This window comes from Mytilus edulis, chromosome 13 (genome assembly GCF_963676685.1).
Source record: "Mytilus edulis chromosome 13, xbMytEdul2.2, whole genome shotgun sequence".
Taxonomy (NCBI): domain Eukaryota; kingdom Metazoa; phylum Mollusca; class Bivalvia; order Mytilida; family Mytilidae; genus Mytilus; species Mytilus edulis.
The window spans coordinates 6,584,154-6,610,722 of NC_092356.1; the positions used below are offsets into that span (position 1 = coordinate 6,584,154).

Here is a 26,569-nt window from a genome sequence, read left to right on the forward strand (position 1 = left end):
ATTTTTTGGTACCTGTTCGATCCGTTACGAACACATTAATTGTTCAAACAATTATAGTAAATTACAACTACAAATATGCCATAAATTTCAAACCGGGTACGGACCAATGTTTATTGTACTTGAAATACATAATAAAGAACAAAGTTAATACCAACATTTTATAGCTGATTCATTAAAACAAATGTCACGTAAAACCATGAAGATAACGTTATGCAATCTTTGAATATTAATTACAATGTGAACATCATGCATGAGTATAAAAGGACTGTGGTTTGAAGCAGTTTTTATCCTTAACCTACAACCACCTTGAAAAGAACAGAAGAAACAAGAATCTGTCATCATGAACAAATTGATCATTGTTTGTTTGTTGTTTGCTGTTTTGGGTAAGAAATGGATACTAGTATTTTGATGCTTTTTGCTTTTCGTTAATTGGTTTCAGTGAATTTTTAACATGTAAGGTTACTGGTGAAAAAAAACCATAGATATCAAAAGTTAATTACTAAGATCTTCTAATCTTAAGGATGTTCGATACTCTGTTTCAAAATAACAAGCTTTTGAAAAAAACTTATAACATTAACGGTACCAACTTTCCTGCATCAGATGCGCATTTCGATAATACACGTCTCTTCAGTGATGCTCGTAGATACATTCCTTAATTTATAATAATTTCTAACATTTTGTAACAGCAAATCTTAATAACACAAAAATCCGTATTTTCATGCCAGTACCGAAATACTGGCTACTGGGCTGGTGCTCGGGAGCTAACAGTCCACTAGCAGAGGCATCGACCCAGTGGTAATATATAAATTGATTGTTCATAAATACAGGAAATAAACTCATAGATACCAGGATTAAATCAAGCAGAAAATGAAGGGTCCTTATGCTTGTTTTCGAGATATAAGCCAGTAAAAATTTGGCGGAAAATAATTCTCTCTAGACTTTTAATACATCTAACATGTTTTCATGATAACATTAGTTTGATTGTTTATTTAATCGTTTATTTTAACTTTCTAGATGTTAATGAATCAGTCTGACATTTTTATGGTAATGTCAAATTTTTCACAATTCTTTAAATTATTAATATTAAGATTTCGTGAAACGATATTTAATTCCTTTTATTTATCATACTTTTTAAATACATTTGATAAAAAAGGCATACCCATCTCCTGAAAAATTGAACACTATCATTCTTCATTGTCAATAACGCCCTCAAGGTATATCTGATACTTATATCATTGAAAATGATTTCAATGTGTGGAATTTCTTTAAAAAAAATATGCCTAATCAGGGTACAGGTGATATGTAAATTTTGACAATATAATCCTGTTTGGTGGTAAAATTCTCGCTAAATTACACATCAAATTTCACCTTTAAATGTTTTACTTTCTTATGACGGTTTATTATTCATATGCTTCAGTCTTCAATGCTGGAATTTTTGGGAAGATGTCCTATTGAAGTATTCCAGCATCTACTTTACCATAGCAATAATAATTATGTTATAAACGTAAACACCCAATTCATGTTGTCAAGCATACCCATCCATAAGGAAGTAAAACGGGATATTTCTTCGAGTGTTGATGGATTTTTTCAATAATAATTGCATAGATGAAAACATTTACTTCTTATGGTGTATATTTATATCTTGGTCTTTCACTATATAACATAATATATAGCACATTTAGAATGTTATAATATTTCTGAGAACATAAACAAGAGTTATTTTTTAATTCAATATTCATTTTTCTATGTGTCAACATGTTACTATTTATATGTGTCTTGTAGATTAAAAATGCATTCTTCTTGTAGGATGCACGTATGCAAATGAAGCTACAGATTGTATTTGTCCCATGATCTATGATCCTGTGTGTTCCGTAAGTGGAAAAACATTTCCAAACCAATGTACAATGAACTGCTAGTAAGTAATCTTCTTTGAAATGTTTATCAATGTTCAGATTTGAAAATATTTAAAGAAATAGGAATTCACATTATAAAAAAAAATATGATGCTTATGAACAAACCCTTACTCATCTATTGTCATTACTTCATTTAAAATAGCTGATTTCACAATTTTTCCAATAAATTGCGTTATTATGGTATTCTTATGGCACTACTACACACGAAGACTGATTTTTTTCGTGGTTTGTTTTTGTTTAACAATATTTTGCTTTGAGTTGCGTATATTTTTTTTTTCATTCATTGTTTAAGAAGAAACAGCAATTTGTTTTCCATTATCTCATTACTTTGCAATATCTATACGTTCCGAAGTCTCCGTTTGAAAAAGTTTATGCATTGTTAGCTGAAACCAGAACAATAACATCGTAGGCTACAAAGTTACTTCTCAAAGAAAACATGATATGCATCATATCAATATCGAAAAACTTATCATAGATACCTGGGTCGCCAGACGAGATTTTAGTCTACAAAAGACTCAACAACAAAAAAGGGCATTTAAATATAGAAATACTTTATTTATCCAAGCATACAGTTGAATTTAATTTGAGTACATAAAGATGTGTTTAATCTGGAAGTCCCATACGTGACACTTTTTCTGACATCGATAATACTTAGTTATAATCGAGGTTTTAATCAGTATATATTTAAATACAAATCTACATACCATTATTAAATGTTTTAACAGCGTTGGTGAAGTTTTGGCAACACGTGGTGCTTGTGCCACTAGAAAGTAGGCATAACAATCTACAATGGTACGTATACCCAATAGTGTCTTACCTCCTATACATTTCTAGGAACATGAATTGTTAAAATCGTCGACGTGGAGACCGTGTATATTCCATATAAGGTTAGTAGGGAGGTGGGGCTTATTTAATCAGGTGTTACTTAAAAGTAGGCATAATAATCTATAATTGTATGTATATACAATGTTATCAACCATGATAGGTAGAATTAAAAAAATTAAGAAGTATACATCAACGAAACATCAGTATGATAAATAATGACAACAGTAGTATACCGCTGTTCAAAATTAATAAATCGATAGAGAAAAAACAAATCCGGGTTTCAAACTTAAACTATGGGAAACGTATCAAATATAAGAGAACTACGACACAAGAGAGACACAACACCAAAATGTAGCACACACAGAAACGAACCATAATGTAACAATGGCCATTTTCCTGACTTGGTATAGGGCATTTTTTGAAAAATGGAGGGTTGCACCTGGTTTTGTGGCATGCCAAACCTCCCGCTTTAATGGCAGTGTAATAACACAATTACAGCAAGTCCGATCAACCTCTAACAATGGTATTTTGTTAAAATTACTTTAAGCAAATGTTCAAATAAAAGTAACAATGCATCTTTAGTCTGTCGTTTTTCTTACATCGGGAATGTTGATTTCCATGTTGAAGGCCGTAAATTGACCTATAATGATTTACTTTTATAAATTTTTATTTGGATGGAGAGTTGTCTCATTGGCACTCACACCACATCTTCCTATATCTATATATAATTATGTTGATTATTAGATTCTACTTTATTTACGTTCATTATACATACTCTCTCGCAATATGAGATTTGTGAAGAATCAAAATGGATAAACGGATTTAAGGATCATGGTAACTAAGCACATATCATACTGTTTATAGTAATCATGGTAGTAATTTTCTATATATATTGTTTCTTATATAGATTACCATTTGTAATGATTTAATTATTAATGCATTTATTTGGTTTTTTTTTTCAGGACTGGTATTAGATACGAAAGACTGGAAATATTGGACTTGAATTGGCTCTGTGAACTAATTGTGATTTATATATTGATTTTTATTTTGGATACTTCAAAAATATGAATATTATGAAATAAAACTTTTTTGAATTAGTAACAGCTTTCTTAATGTGTCTTTTAACAAAATTTTGTTAAATGTGTTTTATGTTCGAAGCATTTTTCGCCGACAATAAACAAACCAGGACTCTTTAAAAAAAAAAAAGAAGATAGAAATGAACTACTGTATTTTGAAACGTGTTTAGTTTTCTTTGTTGTGTTTTATGTACTGTTGTTCGTCTATTATTTTTCTTCATATATTTTGTTCATGCCATGGCTGTGTTAGTTTATTTTCTATTGATGAATTGGAATGTTCATTTGGTATTATTCGCCTTCCTTTAAGGTGGTACCCAACACCTTCCCTAAAATTAAGTTGGCTCGTTTGGCAAAAAATTTGATCATTGAGGAGCTTAATATTCCCTTAACGTAATTAAAACGCTTAGCTGATTTTACAGAGTTATCTCCCTGTTGTGTTTGGTATCATTTAATAAAAAAAATAACTTTATCCCAAAATCCTCGTGCGATTTCGAGTATATTCTAAATAGCGTTTATAACGCATACAATATTCATGTAAAACAATTTTCAAATATATATTTTTTAAAACGGTTCTGGCTCCAAAAATACCTAATAATTTATGAAGGTTGATATTTTTTTTTCATTTGCCAATACCCCTGTTCAATGATTGTTTCGTCAGCTAAATAAACTGACAGTTCCAATTTTAAATCTGTTCCTACTTTGTATACATATTTATTTATATGTAAGCGTGATAATTTTTTAGATAACGTTTATTATATACTTGCGTTTGACTTTCCTATCATAATTGTCTTGGCAGGGGTTGCTACTCACATGGAAATTACAAAACCAAGCGTCTAACGTTCAAGTTGAAATCATTCCTTCGGACATTTTACAGACGCTATCACGAGTTGGTTGACCATTATAAAATATCTTTTTCAGAGATTACTACAAATATGTTCCGTACTTCTTCACCATAACATTTTTATGCCCAATCTACGATAGAAGAGGGGCATTATGTTTTCTGGTCTGTGCGTCCGTTCGTTCGTTCGTCCGTCCTTCAGTCTGTCTCTAATTCCGTCTGTTCGTCTCGCTTCAGGTTAAGGTTTTTGGTCAAGGTAGTTTTTGATGAAGTTGAAGTCCAATCAACTTGAAACTCAGTACACATGTGCCCTATGATAGGATCTTTCTAATTTTAATGGTAAATTAGTGTTTTGACCCCATCATTTCACGTTTCACTAGACATAGAAAATGCAAATTATAGGTTAAAGTTGAAGTCCAGTCAACTTCAAAACTCAGTACACATGTGCCCTATGAGATTATCTTTCTAGTTTTAATGCCAAATTAATGTTTTGACCCCAATTTTACGGTTCACTGAACATAAAAAAATGATAGTACAAATTTCAGGTTAAAGTTTTTGGTCAGGATAGTTTTTGATGAAGTTGAAGTCCAATCAACTTGAAACTTAGTATACATGTTCCCTGTGATATGATCTTTCTAATTGTAATGCCAAAATAAAGTTTTTATCCCAATTTTACAGTCCACTAAACACAGAAAGTGACTATCGACATATTCTTGTTTTTTCTCGGAGGTGACTATTAACATGAAAACGGGCATACCTGTGTATTTAACATACCAAAATGTATAGCAAATGAACATACATATTCAAACATGCCTTAATCTTCCGATAACAACTCAATGTTAGTTCCGAGTTTGTAGACAGTTATGGTTTATTGGATCACCGAGTTATTCAAAGGAATTTTGAGTTTTTATTTTTGACGAGGTTATCACTTGAATAACATAATTAGTCGAAACGCGAATCTTGTGCAATGTTTAAGACAATAACACTCAGAAACAAGAGGTAAACAATAAACAAAGACTCATAAAACCAAAGGACAATTGCATCAACAGTTATAAATAATAAATAAGAAACAACATGAACTCCACTAAAACCCGGGAGTGAAATCCGGTACTCCAGAAGGGTAAGCATTTCCTGCACCGTATATGGTATATAAATTTAAATCGTTTTTTCATTTTCTCATTTAAACGAATTACTGCTCTTGCCTTTAAAATGACACAACTTAAAGAGACATGTACCCGATGTGTAAAAATGTTGAAAAATACATCTGGTGCCGCATATTGAGCAGGATGTGCTTATCCGTCTGGAGCACCTGAGATCCCCCCGTTTTTGTTAGGTTTGGGTTGTTCAGTTTTAGTTTTTCATTTTTTGTTATTTCTTTTATAGATTGTTTTACACATTTGAATTTGATTGTCTCCCTTTGATATCTTTTTCCCTCATTTTTATAAACAGAAGGCCGCTACAGAATTTTGTTTCGATATTTTCATAAATGTTTTGTATAATGCTTAATGAAGGCAACATTATACCGCTGTTCATAAGTTATAAATCGTTTAAGAGAAAACCAAATATGGGTTGAAACGTAAACCGAAGAAACACATCAACAAAAAGAGAACAACAACGGAACAACAAAAACAGTGAAATGCAACAAAAATAAACGCCAACATACATCGAAACAGACTAGTTGATGCCATCTGCCATATTTCTGACTTGGTACAAGACATTTTGATTCTGAAAGAAACTAAAGTATAGCATTCATCAATTCATAATATCAGTATTTTACTCTGATGGATCCTTAAATCGTAACAGTTAAATGTAAACAAATGACGAGGCGAAACGATTTAAGATCTTCTAATTAATATGTCTTATTTTTGTTATCGGTAACTTATGAAATTACAGCGAAGAAGTATAGCCGAAATAGAAAATACACTTCAAAATATGTATGTAGCAACACAATGTTTTCATTTCATAAATACCACAACGTACATGCATACCAGAAATCGAAGAAAAAGGTTTTCGGATCTTTCAAAATGATAGGTCTAATTTTCGTTATCGGTAACTTACTGTGAAGAAATATAACCGCAATGGAAAATACACTTTAAGACAATTATACAGCAACACAATGTCTTCATTTCATAAATGCCACAACGTTCATGCAGATCAGAAATCGAAGCAAAAATTTTTCGGATCTTCTAATTGATAGATCTTATTTTAATTTCGGTAGCTTTTAATGTAGTTGGTCTCCAAGTTTTCCAATATATTCTCTTGGCAACTGTGGTTCCCTCTTGTTTGTAAATGCCATTCAAACTAGATTTTCCGCATGCGTTGTACCACCATGCACCTATCTGTCCCTTTCCACAATGATATGGGTGAAGGTCATTGTCACGATCTCTTGTAGTAAATTTCATTCCATTATTACTTTCAAATCCATTACCTAATAAATAAACGTGAAATCATTGGTCTAGTTTAATAATTACTCGATGTACAATGGGTTTTCTTCTTCTTTATAGCAAGGTATGAAACGAATTAAATTGCAATGTTATTCATTACATTACAATTATTTGGACAAAATCAGCTTTACATTTAAAAGAAAATATAATATATTTTTTAATTAAATTACAACTACTTTAGTATAGTAATGGAATATATTTTATATACATTGTACTTTAATAATTGTATTATCAAAGGAAACTTATATATAACATTTTATACTGCAACCTATCAAAAAGGTATGACAAATATGCTGTCAGTTCCCCATTAGTCCAAATGACATAAGCTCCCTGAAGGTTATCATACAATTTTTGACATACGTCCTTGACCTTAGTGTTTATCAATTTTAAGATGATGGATGTCTCCTGCTTGCAGGTGAAATTTGGATTGATGATTTTCTATTTAGTTCTTTAATTTTTGACTTTCAGCTGTTGATCAGAAGAGCAATATACTAGTGGAGTAGATACAAAGCTGCATTTTGCTCTTGGTCATTTAATTGATATTTATATACGTTCGGTCTCTGGTGGATAATCGTCGGATTTGTAATGATACAACATATATTTATCACTATTTGAATACTTAGAATAAAAAGGGTTAAACTATTGAAAAATTTGAATTTTAAGACCCAACTGAAAGTTCTTATGTGGCGTAAAAACCTATTAGTCGAAGAGTTTTTTTCTTCAAAATGATCTAAAAACAAAAGCTTTTTTTTTAATTAAAGTTTTCAAAACACGGTATAAATTATAAAGGGAATGAAAAACATGAGCCGTACCAACAAGATTTTGAGTGCTTAGGAGTGCAAACAGAAACAGCTTCACTTGTATGCGTTTTATGACTCATGATATTTATCAATATAGAGATTGGTTACTTTCGGTGAAGGCATATTTGGGGAAACAAAAACAAAATTATAAAAATCAAAACGATAAACAAGAGGATAATGTCGGCCTTTACATTTTGCAAAGAAAAACTTAATCTTTACTATTAGCACACTTGTTAAAAGACGCATTGAAAACAGTAAACACTTATTATGAAGGAATCCAGACATGAAACGCTCGGGAATATGTGTTTAACTTGGAAATATACATGTATGTTAAAAATACAGGTGATTCTGGTCATGGAATGTTGTGACCTGAAAAGAGGGACGAAAGATACCAAAGGGACAGTCAATCTCATAAATCTAAAACAAACTGACAACGCGAGGGCTTAAAATGAAAAAGACAACAAACAACAGCACGCATGACACAATCTAGAAAACTAAAGAATAAACAACACGAATCCCACCAAAAAACTAGGGGTGATCTCATGTGCCTTGGAAGTGTAAGCAGATCCTGCTCCGCATGTAGCACCCGTGGTGAAAATCATGATAGGAAATGCAAGCACTAGAATACAATGTATCGTATCAATTGGGAAATATATACCATATATGCAGGTGCTGCTGGAATGTTGCTACTTAGAAAATGAAAGTTCACAATTGGAAAGCTGAAATCATCTCTTTTGTCGTAAAGTTTTGTTTTCAACCGACCCTCATTGTCAATTTCTAGATGTAAGTCAAGATATGAGGCCGACTAAACTGTATCTGTAGTATCCTTTATCTCTAGATCGATGGGATGGATGCGTTCCACAAAGTCACAAAAATTTGAATTATTTAGTGTAAGAACTTAATGACCTGTTCGTGATCCATCCAATCCGTTTAACTCATTTTAACTATAACCGAGCCACTAACACTTACCAGCTGTGCCTGTGTATCCCGCATATGTTATCCTGTATTGTGACGCTTCATTGTCGACTTTAAAATTTTGATATTCTGCGTAGGCAGTTTTATTATTAAAGTCATGCACTTCAAATCTCACGACATAGTTTCTTGATGTGGTTAAAATGTGTAAATTGTCGTTACCTGAAAAACAGAGTATAAAGATATTGAATTAGTACTTACAATATTTTGTTGTGAAAATAATAATAAAACATTCGATATTTATTAGGATGTGAAACCAAGTGAATGTTCACTTTTACAAATTCGTCGTCTTAATAGATAAACAAGGAGATGGTGCAGTTCTCTGGGTTCTATTTGCTTTTTAAAAATCTAAAGGACATTTTCTGATTCGAATGTTCATACCTAACTAACCGTGTTAACGATGCATCGTTTGCCAATTTTCTTATTATATAAGATGTTGAAAACTAATCACACTTTTCATTATTTTATGAAGATTACAATTAAAGCTATGGATTCTTTAGTTTCTGAAATTTGAGAGAAAAGAAACTCTACTGATGAAATCATGACTGTGACAATAAAAACAAATCGGAAATCGGAAAAGATATTTTCAGTTGCAAGAAGTTTGTTTGAAATGTATTTTCTTTTTTTTGTAAAATAAAACCACAAAAGGAACAAATTATAATTATATATAAATAATGTTTTTGGTAAAAAGACATATGGAAATAAGGAAATTATTTATTTTTGGAATGTGCATAATTCTTTGAATGTGATAGTTCAACACCTGAAACTCGACACAATTCTTTTCAACAAAAGGGAGAATTTTTCTTTCCCTATTGTTAATTTTCCCTTTTGGGCGGTGCTATTCCTTTGATATTGTCTTACGGTATTTATAAATTTTAATTCGTTCGTCATGGTCGCAAATGTAGGCACATTTTTATATTGCCATTACTTACCTTTATGCACTTTCACGGTCATACAATCTGTCGATAACTTTTATTTTGGCATTGCATAAGGTCATGATTTTCTCTAACTGTTAAACACGTCTTGAATGCTTGATGTGTACTGGTTGATATTTTAGTCTTCGATACATGACTGTTTTTATTAGTTGTTTTTGCTTTGAACTGGTTGTCAGAAACTTTAACTGTGAGCACTTTAAGAAATGTACTTTGCATCTTTTTATTGATGGAATTACCGAAACTATTCTACGGTCGTTGTGTGTTTTTGTTAGATGTTTTCTGCCTTATATCGATCTAATGAGTTAGCCCTTTTTTATTTCATTTTGATAGTTTTTCTTTTGTTGTACTATATGCTGTCTTACATCTATCACTGTCCTATGTAAGGGGAGAATTGAACCCTCGTAAACATGTTTAATCCTGCCATAATCTGAATATGATTGTCATCGTTTCTGTCTGCAATACTTTTTTTCCGTAAACTGATTTGTTATAAAAGAGTTGGTTAGTTTTCTCAATTAACTTGTTTCATTTTTTTCGAGTTCATTTGACTTTACGGTAATGGGTTTTCTCATTATTGTACGGTTTTCCATACTTGAACTGCTCATATTTATTTTATTTAAATTTTGTGGGACTGTTGACTCATTGGCAATCATACAACATCTTCTTATTTTTATATAATATGATTTATGAAAAGTAAATGTGGCAATGATAAACAGCGATTGATATCAGTTGCGAGGTTAATCTTAGTCATCGTTTCCCAAATATTCTGATTAACAAATTTCGTTTACAAAATATGAATTTTCCGAGTTGTATTCATTCAGAAAATTTCATTGTTTGTTTGTTCTGTAGTGCTATGTTCGCCTGACATATTTAAGAAATTAAGAGAAAAGATACTTGTATTTATCGAATCATTAAATAATAATACTCACCAAGCCAGTGGTTTTCGGAAACACTTCCAAAACCATTCTTGTAGTCATTCCAAAATCTGTAGAAATCAACAGAACTGTCGACACGTCGCTGTACGATCTTAAAATATATAAATAGATGAGTAACTACAATATGATCAATATGGACAAGTTTAGAACAATCCGATAAATACGTGTGCAAAAGATAAAACTATTTTAATTATTTAATTATCAAAAAAAACTACCGATTTTCGACAGAAAACTTACAATCCTAGTCAAGTAAGATCGAATAATAACTTCCCTTACCACTTACATGGTCCAATTTTACTTAATTTAAAAGGTGGAATCGAACCATGTAAGTGGCAAGGGAAGTTATTACTCAATCTATTTATTACGTACGCCCCTCATATGTCCCCTTGAATCCGGACCTGAGATATATAAAGTGTCTTCGGTCGGTTTCACATTTCTGATATTTTAACATTTCAAGATTTATTGAATATTGATAAGTCTTCAGACACGCTACACGTGTATATTTTATTATTAACAACTTTGAAATAGGGTTTTGCATAATATTTATCCTCAATCGTTTCATTTCATTTACTTCTATTATATGTGATGTTAACTAGTAATAGATATTATATCCTGGAATGTTGTACTGGAATTATCATTACTTTGGATTTTGTCATCCGTTGCGCATATAAATATCATTTGCTGATCTTGGTCAAAAGTTCATTACTACTGGCAATAAAATTCGGATATAGTGTGAACTATTAACAAATTATGGTTTTGAATTTCAAAGTTATCAAAAAATTTCAAAATGGCCATAATTTGGTTCACAAATGGATCTTTTTCAAAAGCCTAACTTCTTTGTTAAAGTAAATCTAATAAATTAAAATTAAGAAATATTTCTCTCTCATATAAAAAAGAAGATGTGGTATGATTGCCAATGAGACAACTCTCCACAAGAGACCAAAATTACCCAGAAGTTAACAACTGTAGGTCACCGTACGACCTTCAATAATGAGCAAAGCCCATTCTGCTTTTCAAAGATACAAAGATCTGATGTATTGCCTGTACTTGAGTATTTGTCCGTTTTGGTTCATTAGGCCTATTTTTAGTAAGTTTTGGTTAAAACAATAACACAATACCGTCCATCCACCGCCATTATTATCCATATCACAGTATACATCTATCTTGTTAGTGTCATCCGGGTGTATTTCAAATACTCCGCTCCTCGTGCAAGGGGGAAGGTCACTGCAGTCTCTTGGTTTAAGGTTTCTTTGATCTGTAGAAAGGACATAATATACTAGAATCGATGAAAGATCATAATTTTACTTTGTTACCCGGATTTTGTTTTGTTACAATCGATTTATGACTTTCGAACAGCGGTATATTACTGTTGTCTTTATGATTGTATACACAAAAAAAACTGACGAAAACACAGCAAAGAATTAAAGTTAAGTATAAACAAATCAATATACAGCTATTACACAAACCCCGCCTATTTGTGGAAGAAATTAAACATGCTTTAGTTTTGGTTTTATACTAGTTCCCATATATGATGTTAGTACTTCATCTCGTAGAGACACACGAGACACACCTTTTGAATAATACTAGCATACATACACATGAATAGCGGTAGAATCTAATTGACAGGAGGGGTTATACAGAATTTGTGTATACGTTTGAACCCTAAAAGCTCAAAGAGTATACACGCTAAAAATATGCCGCCAAGCCCCAAATTTTGATCGTCGAAAAGTTAAAAAAATAGAAGTGCATATAGTGCATATAGATAGTAAATGTGTAAACTTTCCATTATAAGTTATTATTTGTTACAAAAGTAAATAGTTAATAAAATTGAGAATGGAAATGGGGAATGTGCCAAAGAGACAACAACCCGACCATAGAAAAAAACAACAGCAGAAGGTCACCAACAGGTCTTCAATGTAGCGAGAAATTCCCGCACCCGGAGGCATCCTTCAGCTGGCCCCTAAACAAATATATACTAGTTCAGTGATAATGAACGCCATACTAATTTCCAAATTGTACACAAGAAACTAAAATTAAAATAATACAAGACTAACAAAGGCCAGAGGCTCCTGACTTGGGACATGTTAAAGGAGAACAGTTTTAGTAGCAAAAGGATATTTAATGGGAAATTGCATTGTCTATGTTTACACTAGTGCTACTAAAGCTAGTTATATATTACATATAATTTAATGATAAAAGTTTCAAAAAAAGTTTAATAGTGAAAGAACTTTCAATGTGAAATTGCATTCTCTATATTTGCAGGAGTGAAACCAATAATAGTTTTATATGACATACATTTTAATGATTAAATAGAGTAGTTCTAGACTTAAAAGAATTTTCTATGGGAAATATCGTTGGCTATATTTACACTTGTGCAAACTATAATAGTTTTTTATTACAAATATTTACATGATTATATAGAACAGTTTAATTCGTAAAATGAATTTCTATGGGAAAAAGTAAAATCACAAATATACTGAACTCCGAGGAGAATTCAAAACGGAAACTGCTTGATCAATTGGCAAAATCAAATAATAGAATACGTCAAACTAATGGACAACAACTGTCATATTCCTGACTTGGGACAGGCATTTTCAAATGTAGAAAATGGTGGCTTGAACTTGGTTTCATAGCGCTAAACCTCTCACTTGTATGACAGTCGCATCAAATTCTATTATATTTACAACGATGCATGAACAAAACAGACATAATAGGTAATATTGTCAAAATAGGGATACAACGGTCATCAGTGTGTCATAATCTGAAGTAAAAACAAATATTTAACAAAGAAGCACAAAAAGAATCTATCAAATTTTAAAATCATATTCATTGCTAACTTCCCGTGTTTGACGTCAGAATGTACGTCACACAGGAAGAAATATAAAATAACTTTGTCGTTAAAAGTATTTTCAAAATTATAATTTAACATGGAGAAAAAGTTTTGATAGAATTAATTTCCGAGATTTAAATTATCCAGAAGTTCTTTAGAATTTTTAAGAATCCACATATGGTAAATATCACTTCGCAATATAGTAAACTATAACATTTTTTTATTAGACTATAATAGATAAATTTTTTCAATAGATAACTGAACATTAAAAATCCGAAAAAATTAAGTCTTGTTTTGCGAAACAAACAACAGGAAATTTAGCGAGAAATTAAGTAATAGAACTAAAACATTATTCAAGTGGGAAAAACAAGTTCCGTTGTTCGTGTCCTTAATTTGTAGAGATAAGGAACTATTTTTTTCAAAATGATAAATTCGCAAGGATGTTCAAAAATTGATTTAAAAACTAGATTTGAATGTTAGACACTTAAAAAAATACAGACTAGCGCATATATTTTTGAGGGAGCCACATTGAGCAGTCAAAAACTAAATCATCAAAATCAAACATCCCTTAAATATAAAAAGTTTTTAAAAAAGTCTTTGAAATACCTGGAATCTTCACCATAACGTTTGAATTGTCAGTTGTATCTGTTTCTGGTGTACTCCGAGTATCTAAAATACAGCGCCCAGATGCCTTTTCATAGCTTGTAGAACAACAATGTGGTACCATAGAACACACACACGCGCATTCAATAGATGATGGTATGATCTCTATTGATAATGTCGTATTAATCGAAATAATTCGTTGACTAGTTTTCTTTTCAAATTTGTTTTGGTTGTTATATGATGATACAAAAGAAATAAAAATAAATATACGTAAAAAAATAGACACTGTGTGAACTAAACACATCTTGTCTCGTTTTGAAATAACCGAAAGTGACGTCATTATATAAAGCCTCAACAAATTATTGAGTTTTATCGGTTTTACTTAATTGTTCTACCTGCAGCACTGATTGATAGTACTTTGTTTACTTCAATATTTGAAAATTATATTTATCGATATGTTAAATTAACCTGAGGAATCACACGGGACATAGACAATTTGACATCCAAAGACTTGCCTTCCACAATACCTAAATTATGTACAATTCTGATAATTTTCAAGGATATATGTATCGTATGAGAGGTTTTGTTAATTAGATTTCGAGTTTCAATTTAGAGATTTATTAAAAAATGAACAGATTTGTCTCGTTAATTAAAGCACATATTGATGACTAAATTCCTTGGTTTAATATCCTGTCTAAAATATAAATGAGTATACTAAATCAATTCAACAATAAACCTTTGCTGCATAAATGGGATGTAAAGCTAGCTTCATACGAATCATTGTCTTCGGGAAATGATTTTACCAAGTCACGGTTAAGACGGTTTTTTACATTCGTTCCGCTGGTTGATACCGTTTGATGATAATCTTTTATTTATTTTTTTTCTTAGAGTTTGGCATGTTCGATTACTTAACGATTGTCAAAATAAGCTAATCTGTCAATGCCATTATCCTATGTGTGAATACTTTATTTGTTTGTTTTTTTAATTGTTTATATTTATTTTAATAAGATAGCAAGTTGCCTTAGATCCTTGAAAAATAAGCATCATCATGAATATAAGTCATACAAATTACATCAATTTGTACGTTTTAGTTACAGACTAAAACTTTTCAAAATAATTTGTTTTCAATTTATTTTGTTTATGCAATATCTTTAAAAACAAGGGTTTATCAACATTTAACACTATTAGGGGATAAAATGTATAGTACCATTTCTACTGACACTACTGCTTAGCTATTAGTACATGACAAGCAAGTTTCAATTTACTGGTTTTTACATATTGATACTGTGTTATTAGAGTTCCTTAAAATAATTTTGAAAATCATTTTAAATTATTGGATATGTCTTCCTCATGAAAGTTCTGATTCCTTATCTGGTTTTGGCAAATCTTTTGTTTTATCTTTTTGGTTTATTATATTTCCCTTTTTTTCACCGTTAATATTATTACTGAAAATTTCTTATACGACAGAATTCTATTGAGTTATCTCTCTTTTCATTGCTTAGTTGAATTCATTAAATCAAACAACAAATGTTCAATATAAATAAAAATAGCTCTTGGTATACAATAAATCACAGTTTAAATTTTGCCATTTGATTAGGGACTTTCCGTTTTAATTTTTAATCGGAGTTCAATATTATTGTGATTTTACTTTATACAACACATACACTGATGTATTTCGTGTATGCTTCAAACAGTGATGATTAATGGAAAAAAGGGCAAGGGGTATTGTTTCGGAGAATACTGTATGGGTGTTGGTTTTTGGGATGGTGTCAGGTATATTAGTGAATAAAATGATGTAATTTAAAATGTGTTATCGTGTATTGTGTAATGGTGAATGGTGCAATGGTTTATGTTGTATGGTGTAATGATGTAGTGGTGTGAGGTTGATTGTGTGATGGTGTAAGGTGGATGGTGTGATGGTGTAAGGTGTATGGTGAGAAGTGTACTGTTTAATGGAGTATGGTATATTTTCTGGATTTACCTTAATCAGGAACACTCAAAGCCAAAAACCATCAAATACGAGAGATGTACAATTACCGAAACAGTTAAAGAACTGTATGACAAAAATACCCAGAATGAATAGCCAAATTCATGTAAGGTTTAATTGAAAATGCGAGAGATATCAATAGGATATTAACACTCTTAGCTTTTTAACTATTTTGATCTGAGCGCACTGATGAGTCTTATGTAGACGAAACGCGCGTCTGGCGTATAAAATTATAATCCTGGTACTTTTGATAACTAATTAGGTCGAAAAAAATGATAATAACATTAATAAAAATAAAATAGAAAAGATAAAATATAAAATTACATAGCAAAGAAAACTTAAGACTGAGCAACTCAAACCCCACCAAAAACGGGGGGGGGGGGGGGGGGGGGTTATCAGGTGCTCGATGTAGGTAAGCAGATGCAGATCAAATCTATCCATACGTTTTAGCGCAGTTGATATCGATCAATGATCCTTAAAATTCTGAATAAATTCGCTGATAATCTTTTTGTCAATTTCAGATATGAACTCCAAGTTGTAAAAGAGGGGCGAAAAATAGCAGAGGGACATTCAAACTCAAAGATCGAAAGATAAACTGTTTTCGCCAGGGATATAAAAAAAAACACCAAACAAACAAGTATTAGTTCACAAGACACAACATAGAAAACTAAAGATTAAGAAACACGAATCCAAAAAAACATAGGGTGATCTTAGGTGCTCGGAAGGGTGAGTAGATACTGCTCCATATGTGACAGCCGTCTTGTTGCTCGTGGTATTAAATACCCAGTTAATAGTCCTATTTGATAAGTTAGTAAATTGAATTACAAATATGTATAGACAGTTAAACATGCTCAAGAGAATACCTGAATTAACAAAAAACTGTGCTATAAGACCATTAATTTCAGATCCCTCTGTGTCAATTTCATAAACATTTTAATGTATTAAAAGACCACCTGTCTTTAGAGACCACTTTTGTTGCTCTCCGTCAAGTGGTCTCTTAAAATGAAATGAATAGGTTACGCGATGGCGTCGTTTCTTTGGATTGTACACACGTGTCTGTCGACGTCCATTATGTTGTTTTTGTCATTGTTTTGTGGTTCAGTGTTATGATATATGTGTTAATGGTGTATACTTTGATGTGTAATAGCGAATGATATATTGTGTAATGATCTTATATGATTTGTATATCTATAAAGATCTGGTTTTGTCCGTTTCAAATTTTAACCTTGGTTTACAATTCCACAGACCATATGGCCGAACCTAATCATTCATTGTGAGCTTTTTGCGCGTTAAAGATGCATGGGATAAGTCTGTTGAAACAAATTTTGATTAAAAAAAAACAGATGCATAACTGTTATTCATATTCACATGAATCATAAATAGAAATAATACATTGGAGTTTATTATAAAATTCTGCGAAATTGTATGAACTTGAACGTCAAATGAGAATTAAAACTCTCAAGATGAAGATTATTCCGTTTCTTGAACGCTTCAATTTTTAATAACATCTCTATATAATGAAGAGATTATTGAGGTACAGTTGGGTGCAGACCAAGCATTACATGTAGACGGGCCGAAAAAGTTAACGCGGCGTTTACTCGCGTGCACTTCATGTAAACGCCGCGTTAACTGTGCGTTAACTCCGAAATTGCAGTAGACATTAAAAGTAAACGGGCGTTTACTTTCGCGTTTACCTCCGCGTTAACGCAAAAACGGCGCGTCTTCTAATTTTGTAAAGAGTAAACGGGCGTTTACTTTCCCGTTTACCTCCGCGTTAACGTGGAAAAATGCGCGTCTTCTATTTTCCTAAAAAGTATAAACGCGCGTTTACTGTTTGTAGTAAACGACCGTTAACGCAGATTGTCATCGTAACCTGGATACACTGACCTAAAATATGAAATGATAAGGAACATCAAAATTAATTGACCAACCGGTCATTTCTGCTTGACATATTCATGATATTGACGATAAAAGTTATTTAAAAATGTCACACATTTGTATTTAATTGAACAATAATTATAGTAAATTTCTTGTTCATCTTAGACAGACTGACTCGTAAAACAAAATTATTTGATATCATTAACCAAAACTGACAATATTTACCTCTTAACAAGTTATCTTATTCTATATAGAAGTAATTCAGTTATATTTTCATGCCATAATTGACCATATAATACGTAACAATTGACGGCAAATTGTCAACAAAATTCAGTAGTTTTCATACCTCAGACTGACTCATATAATAAAATTATTTGTCCGCAACAACCAAAACTGACCATATAAGCATTCTAGTATTTAAATCTATATAGCCGCATAGTAAATGAGTTATAATTTCATGTATGGATTGATTGTATAATAAAATAGGTAGCAATATTTGAATATTATGACTAAAAAATTTTGTTCGCATCAATTTAGAGGGCCAGCATGTCCTTTTTTTATTCAAAATATTGAATCATAAACAAAATTCAGTAGTTTTCATACCTCAGACTGACTCATATAATAAAATTATTTGTCGGCAACAACACAAATTGACCATATAAGCATTTAATTATGTAAATCTATATAGCCGCATAGTAAATGAGTTATATTTTTATGTAAGGATTGATTGTATAAGAAAATAGGTAGCAATATTTGAATATTATGACTAAAAAATTTTGTTCGCATCAATTTAGAGTGCCAGCATGTACTTTTTTATTCAAAATATTGAATCATAAAAAAATTCAGTAGTTTTCATACCTCAGACTGACTCATATAATAAAATTATTTGTTCGCAACAACAAAAACTGACCATATAAGCATTCTTGTATGTAAATCTATATAGCTGCATAGTACATGAGTTATATTTTCATATAAGGATTGATTGTATAATAAAATAGGTAGCAATATTTGAATATTATGACTAAAAAATTTTGTTCGCATCAATTTAGGTTGCCAGCATGTCCCTTTTTTATTCAAAATATTGAATCGTAAACCAAATTCAGTAGTTTTCATACCTCAGACTGACTCATATAATAAAATTATTTGTCTGCAACAACCAAAACTGACCATATAATATAAGCATTCTAGTATTTTAATCTATATAGCCGCATAGTAAATGAGTTATATTTTCATGTAATGATTGATTGTATAATAAAATAGGTAGCAATATTTGAATATTATGACTAAAAAATTTTGTTAGCATCAATTTAGGTTGCCAGCATGTCCCTTTTTTATTCAAAATATTGAATCGTAAACCAAATTCAGTAGTTTTCATACCTCAGACTGACTTACGTTTTACTTAAAATAACTGCATCAATAATATTGCTTCTTTTTTATATCATTGCAAGATCACCTGCCTACGCGAAAGCGTCAGTCATAACATCTATGGTGATTAACCTTTTATCCTTCCACTGTGCATAAACATTCGGATAGGAAGGTTGTAAAATAGTGATTTTCATCTCGTAAATAATGTCAATTGTACTCAAAATAAGATTATACATTATTGGACTTCAATTTTTAGGTTTGGGCGTTTATGTTGAAGGTAATCTATCCAATCGAACTAGAGATAAAGGATACAAGACACAGTTAAGTCGGCCTCATATCTTGACTTACATCTAGAAATTGATAATGAGGGTCAGTTGAAAACAAAACTTTCCGACAAAAAGGATGATTTCAGCTTTCCAATTGTGAACTTTCCATTTCTTAGTAGCAACATTCAAGCGGCACCTGCATACGGGGTATATATCTCCCAATTGATACGATATTCCCGTGCTTGCATTTCCTATCATGATTTTCTTGATAGAGGGTTGCTGCTCACAAGGAAGCTATTAAACCAAGCGTTCCAAATGATGAAGTTGAAATCATCCCTTCGTAAATTTTATGGACCTCATCACGAGTTGGTTGACCGTTATGGAATAATAGTGTCACAAATGATATCGGATATGTTCCTTGCGTCGTAACTACAAGCACCTTCCCTTTCATGAATGTAACCTTTCGAATAAGACTATTTACTGGATTTGTTTTAACACAAGCAACACCACGGGTGCCACATGTGGAGCAGGATCTGCTTACCCTTCCGGAGTACCTGATATCACCCTTCGTTTTTGGTGGGATCCGTTTGTCTTCTTTCATTTTTAGTCTGGCGTTGTCAGTTTATTTTCGATTTATGGCTTTGACTGTCCCTCTGGTATCTTTCGTTCCTCTTTTATCTAGAAAAGAACTTCCGACACATGAAATTTTTTTAAACTTTTACTGGATCGTAACTTCTACATGTGAACTGTCAATCTCCAATGGTACAATTAGTTCAGAAGTCAGCAGTTTCATTAGAATGACATGATTTGTAGCAAATTTTTCCGAAATTCTCCGTCTATGAATTTCGAAAAAGGTAAGGATCTAAGATTCAAATTTACGTAGTCAAAATTTACTTTATATGTTATTAGCAGTTGATTTAGATTAATTAATAAGAAACCTTTTTTAAATCGTCCGATTATAAAATTTAGAAATTGCAAATAAATTAAGGTTTCAACTCCCTCGGAGAAAAGTACACCTTAGATAAATTTTGCTATTTTTATGATTCTTTTGATTCCTAAAGGTTGCAACGGTTTCGGTTCTTATAATCAAATATTCGGCTTTGAGTGTTACAGATGAAATCCTAAAAAGCGCGACGAACACATGCACCATATAGCTCTTTGTTTTCATTTTCTTTGTTCTATTATATCACAAAGCTCTGATTGTTTTGTTGTTTTTTTTTTGTTGTTTTTTTTTGTTCATTACATCATCGGCTTTCAACTATTAGAGAATTCCTGATGAAGGTTAATCCAAAAATAAACACAGTACTCATCCGACTTAGGAACACAATCATTGTAATTACTAATCAGTAATTTCTTTGCGATGATGTTAGGTAGTGTGCGTTGATAGTGAATGGTATTTATTAACAAGAGAATAATTCATACGATTTGTATACATCAGGAACAATATCGCTGCTAAAGTTATAAAAGAAATATAAAAGAAGTTGATGGTATTTCCGCCATGGGGGTTGCGAATTGTTGAAGTGAATGAGGTAAAAAAAAAAGACAAGGAAGCTGTGAAAATATTGAAAAGCGGAAAGTAGTTCTTGGAATAACAACTAAACACCACAGCGATATCTCTAATATCAATCGATGAAGGATATTGCAGAGGTTAAAATAAAATAAATAGAGAATATCATACGGCTTTTTCAATATCGCGTTCGTATCAACCCGAGACACCAATATAATCCCAAGATCTCTGCTAGAGGGATTATATTGGTTGAGGGTTGATATGGTGTGTGATATTGAAAAAACCATATCATATACACTTTATTATATACATATAACTCAAGTAGATGTTTTTTATGTAACATGACGTCATACAGATCATAGGTTTGACATGACGTCATACAGATTAGAGATTTGAAAGCCTTTGCAACAGTGACTGCAATCGATGACGTAACGTCATACAGATTAAAGGTGTGATAAAGCTTTTGCAACCGTGCTGATATCGATATCATCACGGGTGGCTGATAAAGCACGCTTGCCAATGATTGTATTACACATACAATTTATCTGTATTTACTTCTAAGTATATAATAAAAGAAATATATAACAGCTTGGTGGTATTTTCGTTATGGGGGTTGCTAACTAACTGTTGAAGTAAAGGAATTACATAAAGACAATCAAGCTTTAAAAATATTAGGAAAAGCGGACAGTACTTCTTGGAATAACAACTAAACACTACAGCGATGATATTCGAAAATCAACTGATAAAGTATGTTGTAGAGGTTAAATGAAGGGTAAAAAACACAAAACAAAACAACAAAAAACCCAACCAAATATTCTTTTACATCGGGAAGTGCCATGGAGTGGAATAAAGCCCAATCATGATGGATGACATTTCTTCTTCTTTCTTGTAGCATGGTTTACGTTTACATTTTTCATTTAAATGCAGGCAGTTTGCAACTTTTATTCATAAAAACATATTATTGTACTTCTAAAACATACTGCAGTAAAGCATTCATCAATAGGTTACTCTGATTTTGCCTTAGTTTGTTATCTTTTAGTATATAACTGTAATAGAAAATATGTATTGATTTCATAAATGCAGCAACCTTCAGGCAGTCAAAAGGTTTCCGGATCCTCTAATTGAAAGGTCTTATTTTGATTTCGGTAGCTTTTAATGTAGTTGATCTCCATGTGTGCCAATATAGCATCTTGGCACCTGTTGCGGTTCCTTCTGGTTTGTAAATGCCGTTCAAACTAGATTCTCCGCATGCGTTGTACCACCATGCACCTATCTGTCCCTGTCCACAATGATACTGGTGAAGGTCGTTGTCACGATCTCTTGTAGTAAATTTCATTCCATTATTACTTTCAAATCCATTACCTAATAAATAAATGCAAATATATAACATACAGTTGAATGCCGGACATATGTCTTTCCAACAGTTCTTTTTTAAACACTTTTATTCGACCGTCACTTGTGTTTTGCTTACAAAATTCATTTCATTTAGACATAACAAATATTGCAGTCATTTCTTATGATATAATTTCAAATTCTATTTAAAACTGAAGGCAATCATGAAAACAACGTTCATGACGCAATGGTCACAGGACAAACCTATGTCAATCGGCTGATAGACAAAACACTGTCAGCAAATCAGAAGAAGCGTTAAATCCAAAATTGTGGACACATTACCAACAGCTGAAACAATTTTTTCTGCATATTAATCGTCCGAAGATGCAGGAATGTTATTCGTTTAATCAAACATGTTTCTATGTCAAATTTATACATTTGATATAAATTTTTATTGAAATCGTACATAACTTTTCTAAAGTTATCATCATTGTACTTCGTGAAAGCATTGGTCCAGTTTATTAATTGCTCGTTTAACAATGGATTTTCTTCTTCTTTATATTTACATACTAGTAGCAATGTATGAGACGAATTACATGGTAATTATTGGACAAAACCATCATATATTACAATGAATCAATTTATTTTTATATAATTTTATATTACAAATATTTAACTGAAGTAATCACCATATTACACATTACACATAAATTTCATCATCACAGGAAACATATAATACTGCAACCTAACAAAAAGGTACCAAACAAATTCTTTCATTGCACCATGAGACAAAATGTTATTAGCTCTCGAAAGTTCTAATACAATTTGTTGATACACATCTTGTTCTTTGTGTTAATCAATTAGGATAGTAGATGTTTCCTGCTTGGAGTTGTAATTTGGGGTTATGATTTTCTGTTGAGTTCTTAAACTTTTGACATTCAACTATAGATAAGGAGAGTAAATCAGTTACAGCAATATAACCAAAAAGTGGATATAAAGCTGTGTCTAGCTCTGGGTTGTTTTGCCTTAGCCGTATTTGGCACAACTTCTTGGAATTTTGATCCTCAATGCTCTTCAACTTTGTACTTGTTTGGCTTTATATATATTTTGATAGGAGCGTCACTGATGAGTCTTATGTAGACGAAACGCGCGTCATGCGTACTAAATTATAATCCTGGTACCTTTGATAACTATTGTTTGACCCTGGTGGATAGTTGTCACAATTGTAATGATACAACCTATATTTATCACTTTTTAAATATTTAGTATAAAAAGGACAATTACACTGATGAAGGCAACAGTAGTATACATTAGACAAAATCCGATGAGAACAACAAACATAACATCAAACCAAACACATGAACCTGGGACAGAAAAGCACCGTGACATATCCAATATCAACGTGAATTCACACTAAAACACAAGATAAAACAAACGACACAACGGAAACACAACGTAAAAATGCCACACACACAGAAACGAACTACGATACAACAATGGCCATCCTCCCGACCCGGCACAGGATATCCTCAAAGAAAAAATTGGCGGGCCGAACCCGGCCCCGCGGCACGCCAAACATCGCACTCTAATGGCAATGTTAAATATAACATCAAAATGACAACACAACACCACAGGACCACAATACAAACAAACGGGAGAACGTATTAGACAAAGAAACACATGAATAACAGATAACAAAAGGCATCAGGTCTAAAATTCAATACGCCAAAAAGGCTCCTCGTCCACACAAGACCTACCAGTGACGCTCAGATACAAAAGTTAGAAAGTAAAAAAAAGTACAAAATTGTACAGCACTGAGGATCAAAAGTTGAAAAAGGTTGTGCCAAATACGTCAAGGGTTTTCTGCTTGTGATAAGAACATCCTTATTATTTAGAACAATTTATGCTATTGCAAACAGTAAATTTTATCAAATGAATATAAAAGATGCTACATGATAAAACTGAAGGCTTAACTAATTACAGAAAACAAAACCCGAATACATAATACAAAGACCAAAAAATACAGAATATAGACACACCCGACTTAGTCCAGGCCTCAACGCTAAAAGTCATAAAAATAACGTCACATACGAAGTGATGAAAAGGCAAAAAATTACGTCACATTTGAATTTCTCAAAGAGACTATATCTCAAAAATAAGAAAGAATTAGGATTGATTTAAGATTATAATAGAACTAAATACTGATATTACATTTAAACACAATGCACATTAACACCTATAAGCTGAAAAGCTAGCTCCACAATGAACTAAAAACAAAAGAAAACCAATTTCTTTTATTTATGAAAGTCTTCAAAACACTACATTATATTTATCTAGGGAATGAAAAACACGAGCTCTACCAAAAAGATTTTAGGTGTTAAGGAATGCACACAGGAACAGCTTCACTTGTTGTATGCGACTTTTGACTCATGATGTAACAATCAGAGATTAGTTTCTTTCGGTGAAGGCATTTAGAAAGGAAACGAAAACTGAATCGTGCTTTAGACAGTAAATATAATCTATGGTCTGTCATAAAAATAACGATCAACACAAGCATTATGTCGTCCGTTGATTTTTTTCTAATGAAAATGTTTAACAATTGGGAGCCTTGTGTAAAATAACATTGGAAACATCTGTTTAAAATGGAGATACATGTTGAATATACACGTGATTCTGGTCATATTGTGTCCTTAAAATGAAAAGATCGCGTTTTTTAAAGCATATTATTAGAGTATTTTACCCTATCATTGAAATTCTTCTAACCAGTAACAAGGTACGATTACGATCACTTAATGGCATTGCACTTCGGTGTTGACATGAATATCAATTATATGGTCATTTTTATAAATTTTCTGTTTACAAAACTTTGAATTTTTCGAAAAACTAAGGATTTTCTTACCCCAGGAGTAGATTACCTTAGCCGTATTTGGCACAACTTTTTTGGAATTTTGGGTCCTCAATGCTCTTCAACTTTGTATTTATTTGGCTTTTTTAACTATTTTGATCTGAGCGTCACTGATGAGTCTTATGTAGACGAAACGCGCGTCTGGCGTATAATATTATAATCCTGGTACTTGTGTTAACTATTTACACCACTGGGTCGATGCCACTGCTGGTGGACGTTTCGTCCCCGAGGGTATCACCAGCCCAGTAGTCAGCACTTCGGTGTTGACATGAATATCAATTATATGGTCATTTTTATAAATTTTCTGTTACAAAACTTTGAATTTTTCGAAAAACTAAGGATTTTCTTACCCCAGGAGTAGATTACCTTAGCCGTATATGGCACAACTTTTTGGAATTTTGGGTCCTCAATGCTCTTCAACTTTGTATTTATTTGGCTTTTTTAACTATTTTGATCTGAGCGTCACTGATGAGTCTTATGTAGACGAAACGCACGTCTGGCGTATAAAATTATAATCCTGGTACTTTTGATAACTATTGCCCTTGTATCCAGTAAATGTAACCTAGGCCTGTATTGTGAAGCTTCATTGTCAACTTTAAATGCTTGATATTCTGCGTAAGCAGTATTGTTTTTGAAATCATGCATTTCAAATCTCACGACATAGTTTCTTGATGTCGTTAAAACATGTAAATTGTCGTTACCTAAAAAAAAAGAGATTGTATGGATGATCATATTAGTGTTAAAGGATTACACAAATTGCTTTGGATTTTGAAATTTCTGAAATTGGAAAACGAATTCAACCGTTGATACTATGACTCTGATAATGAAGCAATTCTGAAATAAGAAAACGCTATTTTTAGTCGATTGACATTTGTTTTCTTACTTTCTCAGTTGTACTGAAAAAACAACAACAAGAGGACATATTTTAGTGACTCATGTATGTATAAGTTCATTCGGATAAAAAACATGATAAAATGGATTAAACTATTTTTGGACTGCTAATAATTCTTTTGGATGTTTTAAATAAATAACGTGCTTTTGATGGTTTATTTTGATAGTTTGTCGGCAGGTTGAAGGTATTTTTATTGGTTCGAGTTCACAGTTATCGTCCTTTGATTTTCGTTGTCAAGGAATATAGTCCCTAGTGTTGACAGGGTGTTG

At 31.9% G+C, this 26,569-nt stretch overlaps 1 protein-coding gene and 1 long non-coding RNA gene across 2 annotated transcripts in view; one reads left to right on the plus strand and one right to left on the minus strand.

Annotated features, from left to right (window-relative positions):
* The first annotated feature begins 259 nt into the window (after nucleotides 1-259).
* Nucleotides 260-3,839, plus strand: LOC139501776 (uncharacterized). Its single transcript, XR_011658653.1, has 4 exons — nucleotides 260-383; nucleotides 1,807-1,915; nucleotides 2,639-2,705; nucleotides 3,701-3,839. It is a non-coding gene; the product is annotated as an uncharacterized lncRNA (long non-coding RNA).
* A 2,999-nt stretch (nucleotides 3,840-6,838) lies between these two features.
* Nucleotides 6,839-26,569, minus strand: part of LOC139501997 (fibrinogen-like protein A) — a 29,382-nt gene continuing 9,651 nt past the window's right edge. The window contains exons 2-7 of the mRNA XM_071291317.1: nucleotides 25,933-26,109; nucleotides 22,369-22,533; nucleotides 11,854-11,990; nucleotides 10,730-10,826; nucleotides 8,866-9,030; nucleotides 6,839-7,080 (exon numbers count right to left, since the gene is read on the minus strand). Coding sequence (XP_071147418.1) covers nucleotides 6,839-7,080; nucleotides 8,866-9,030; nucleotides 10,730-10,826; nucleotides 11,854-11,990; nucleotides 22,369-22,533; nucleotides 25,933-26,109 — 983 coding nt within the window. The remainder of the gene's footprint in view (nucleotides 7,081-8,865; nucleotides 9,031-10,729; nucleotides 10,827-11,853; nucleotides 11,991-22,368; nucleotides 22,534-25,932; nucleotides 26,110-26,569) is intronic.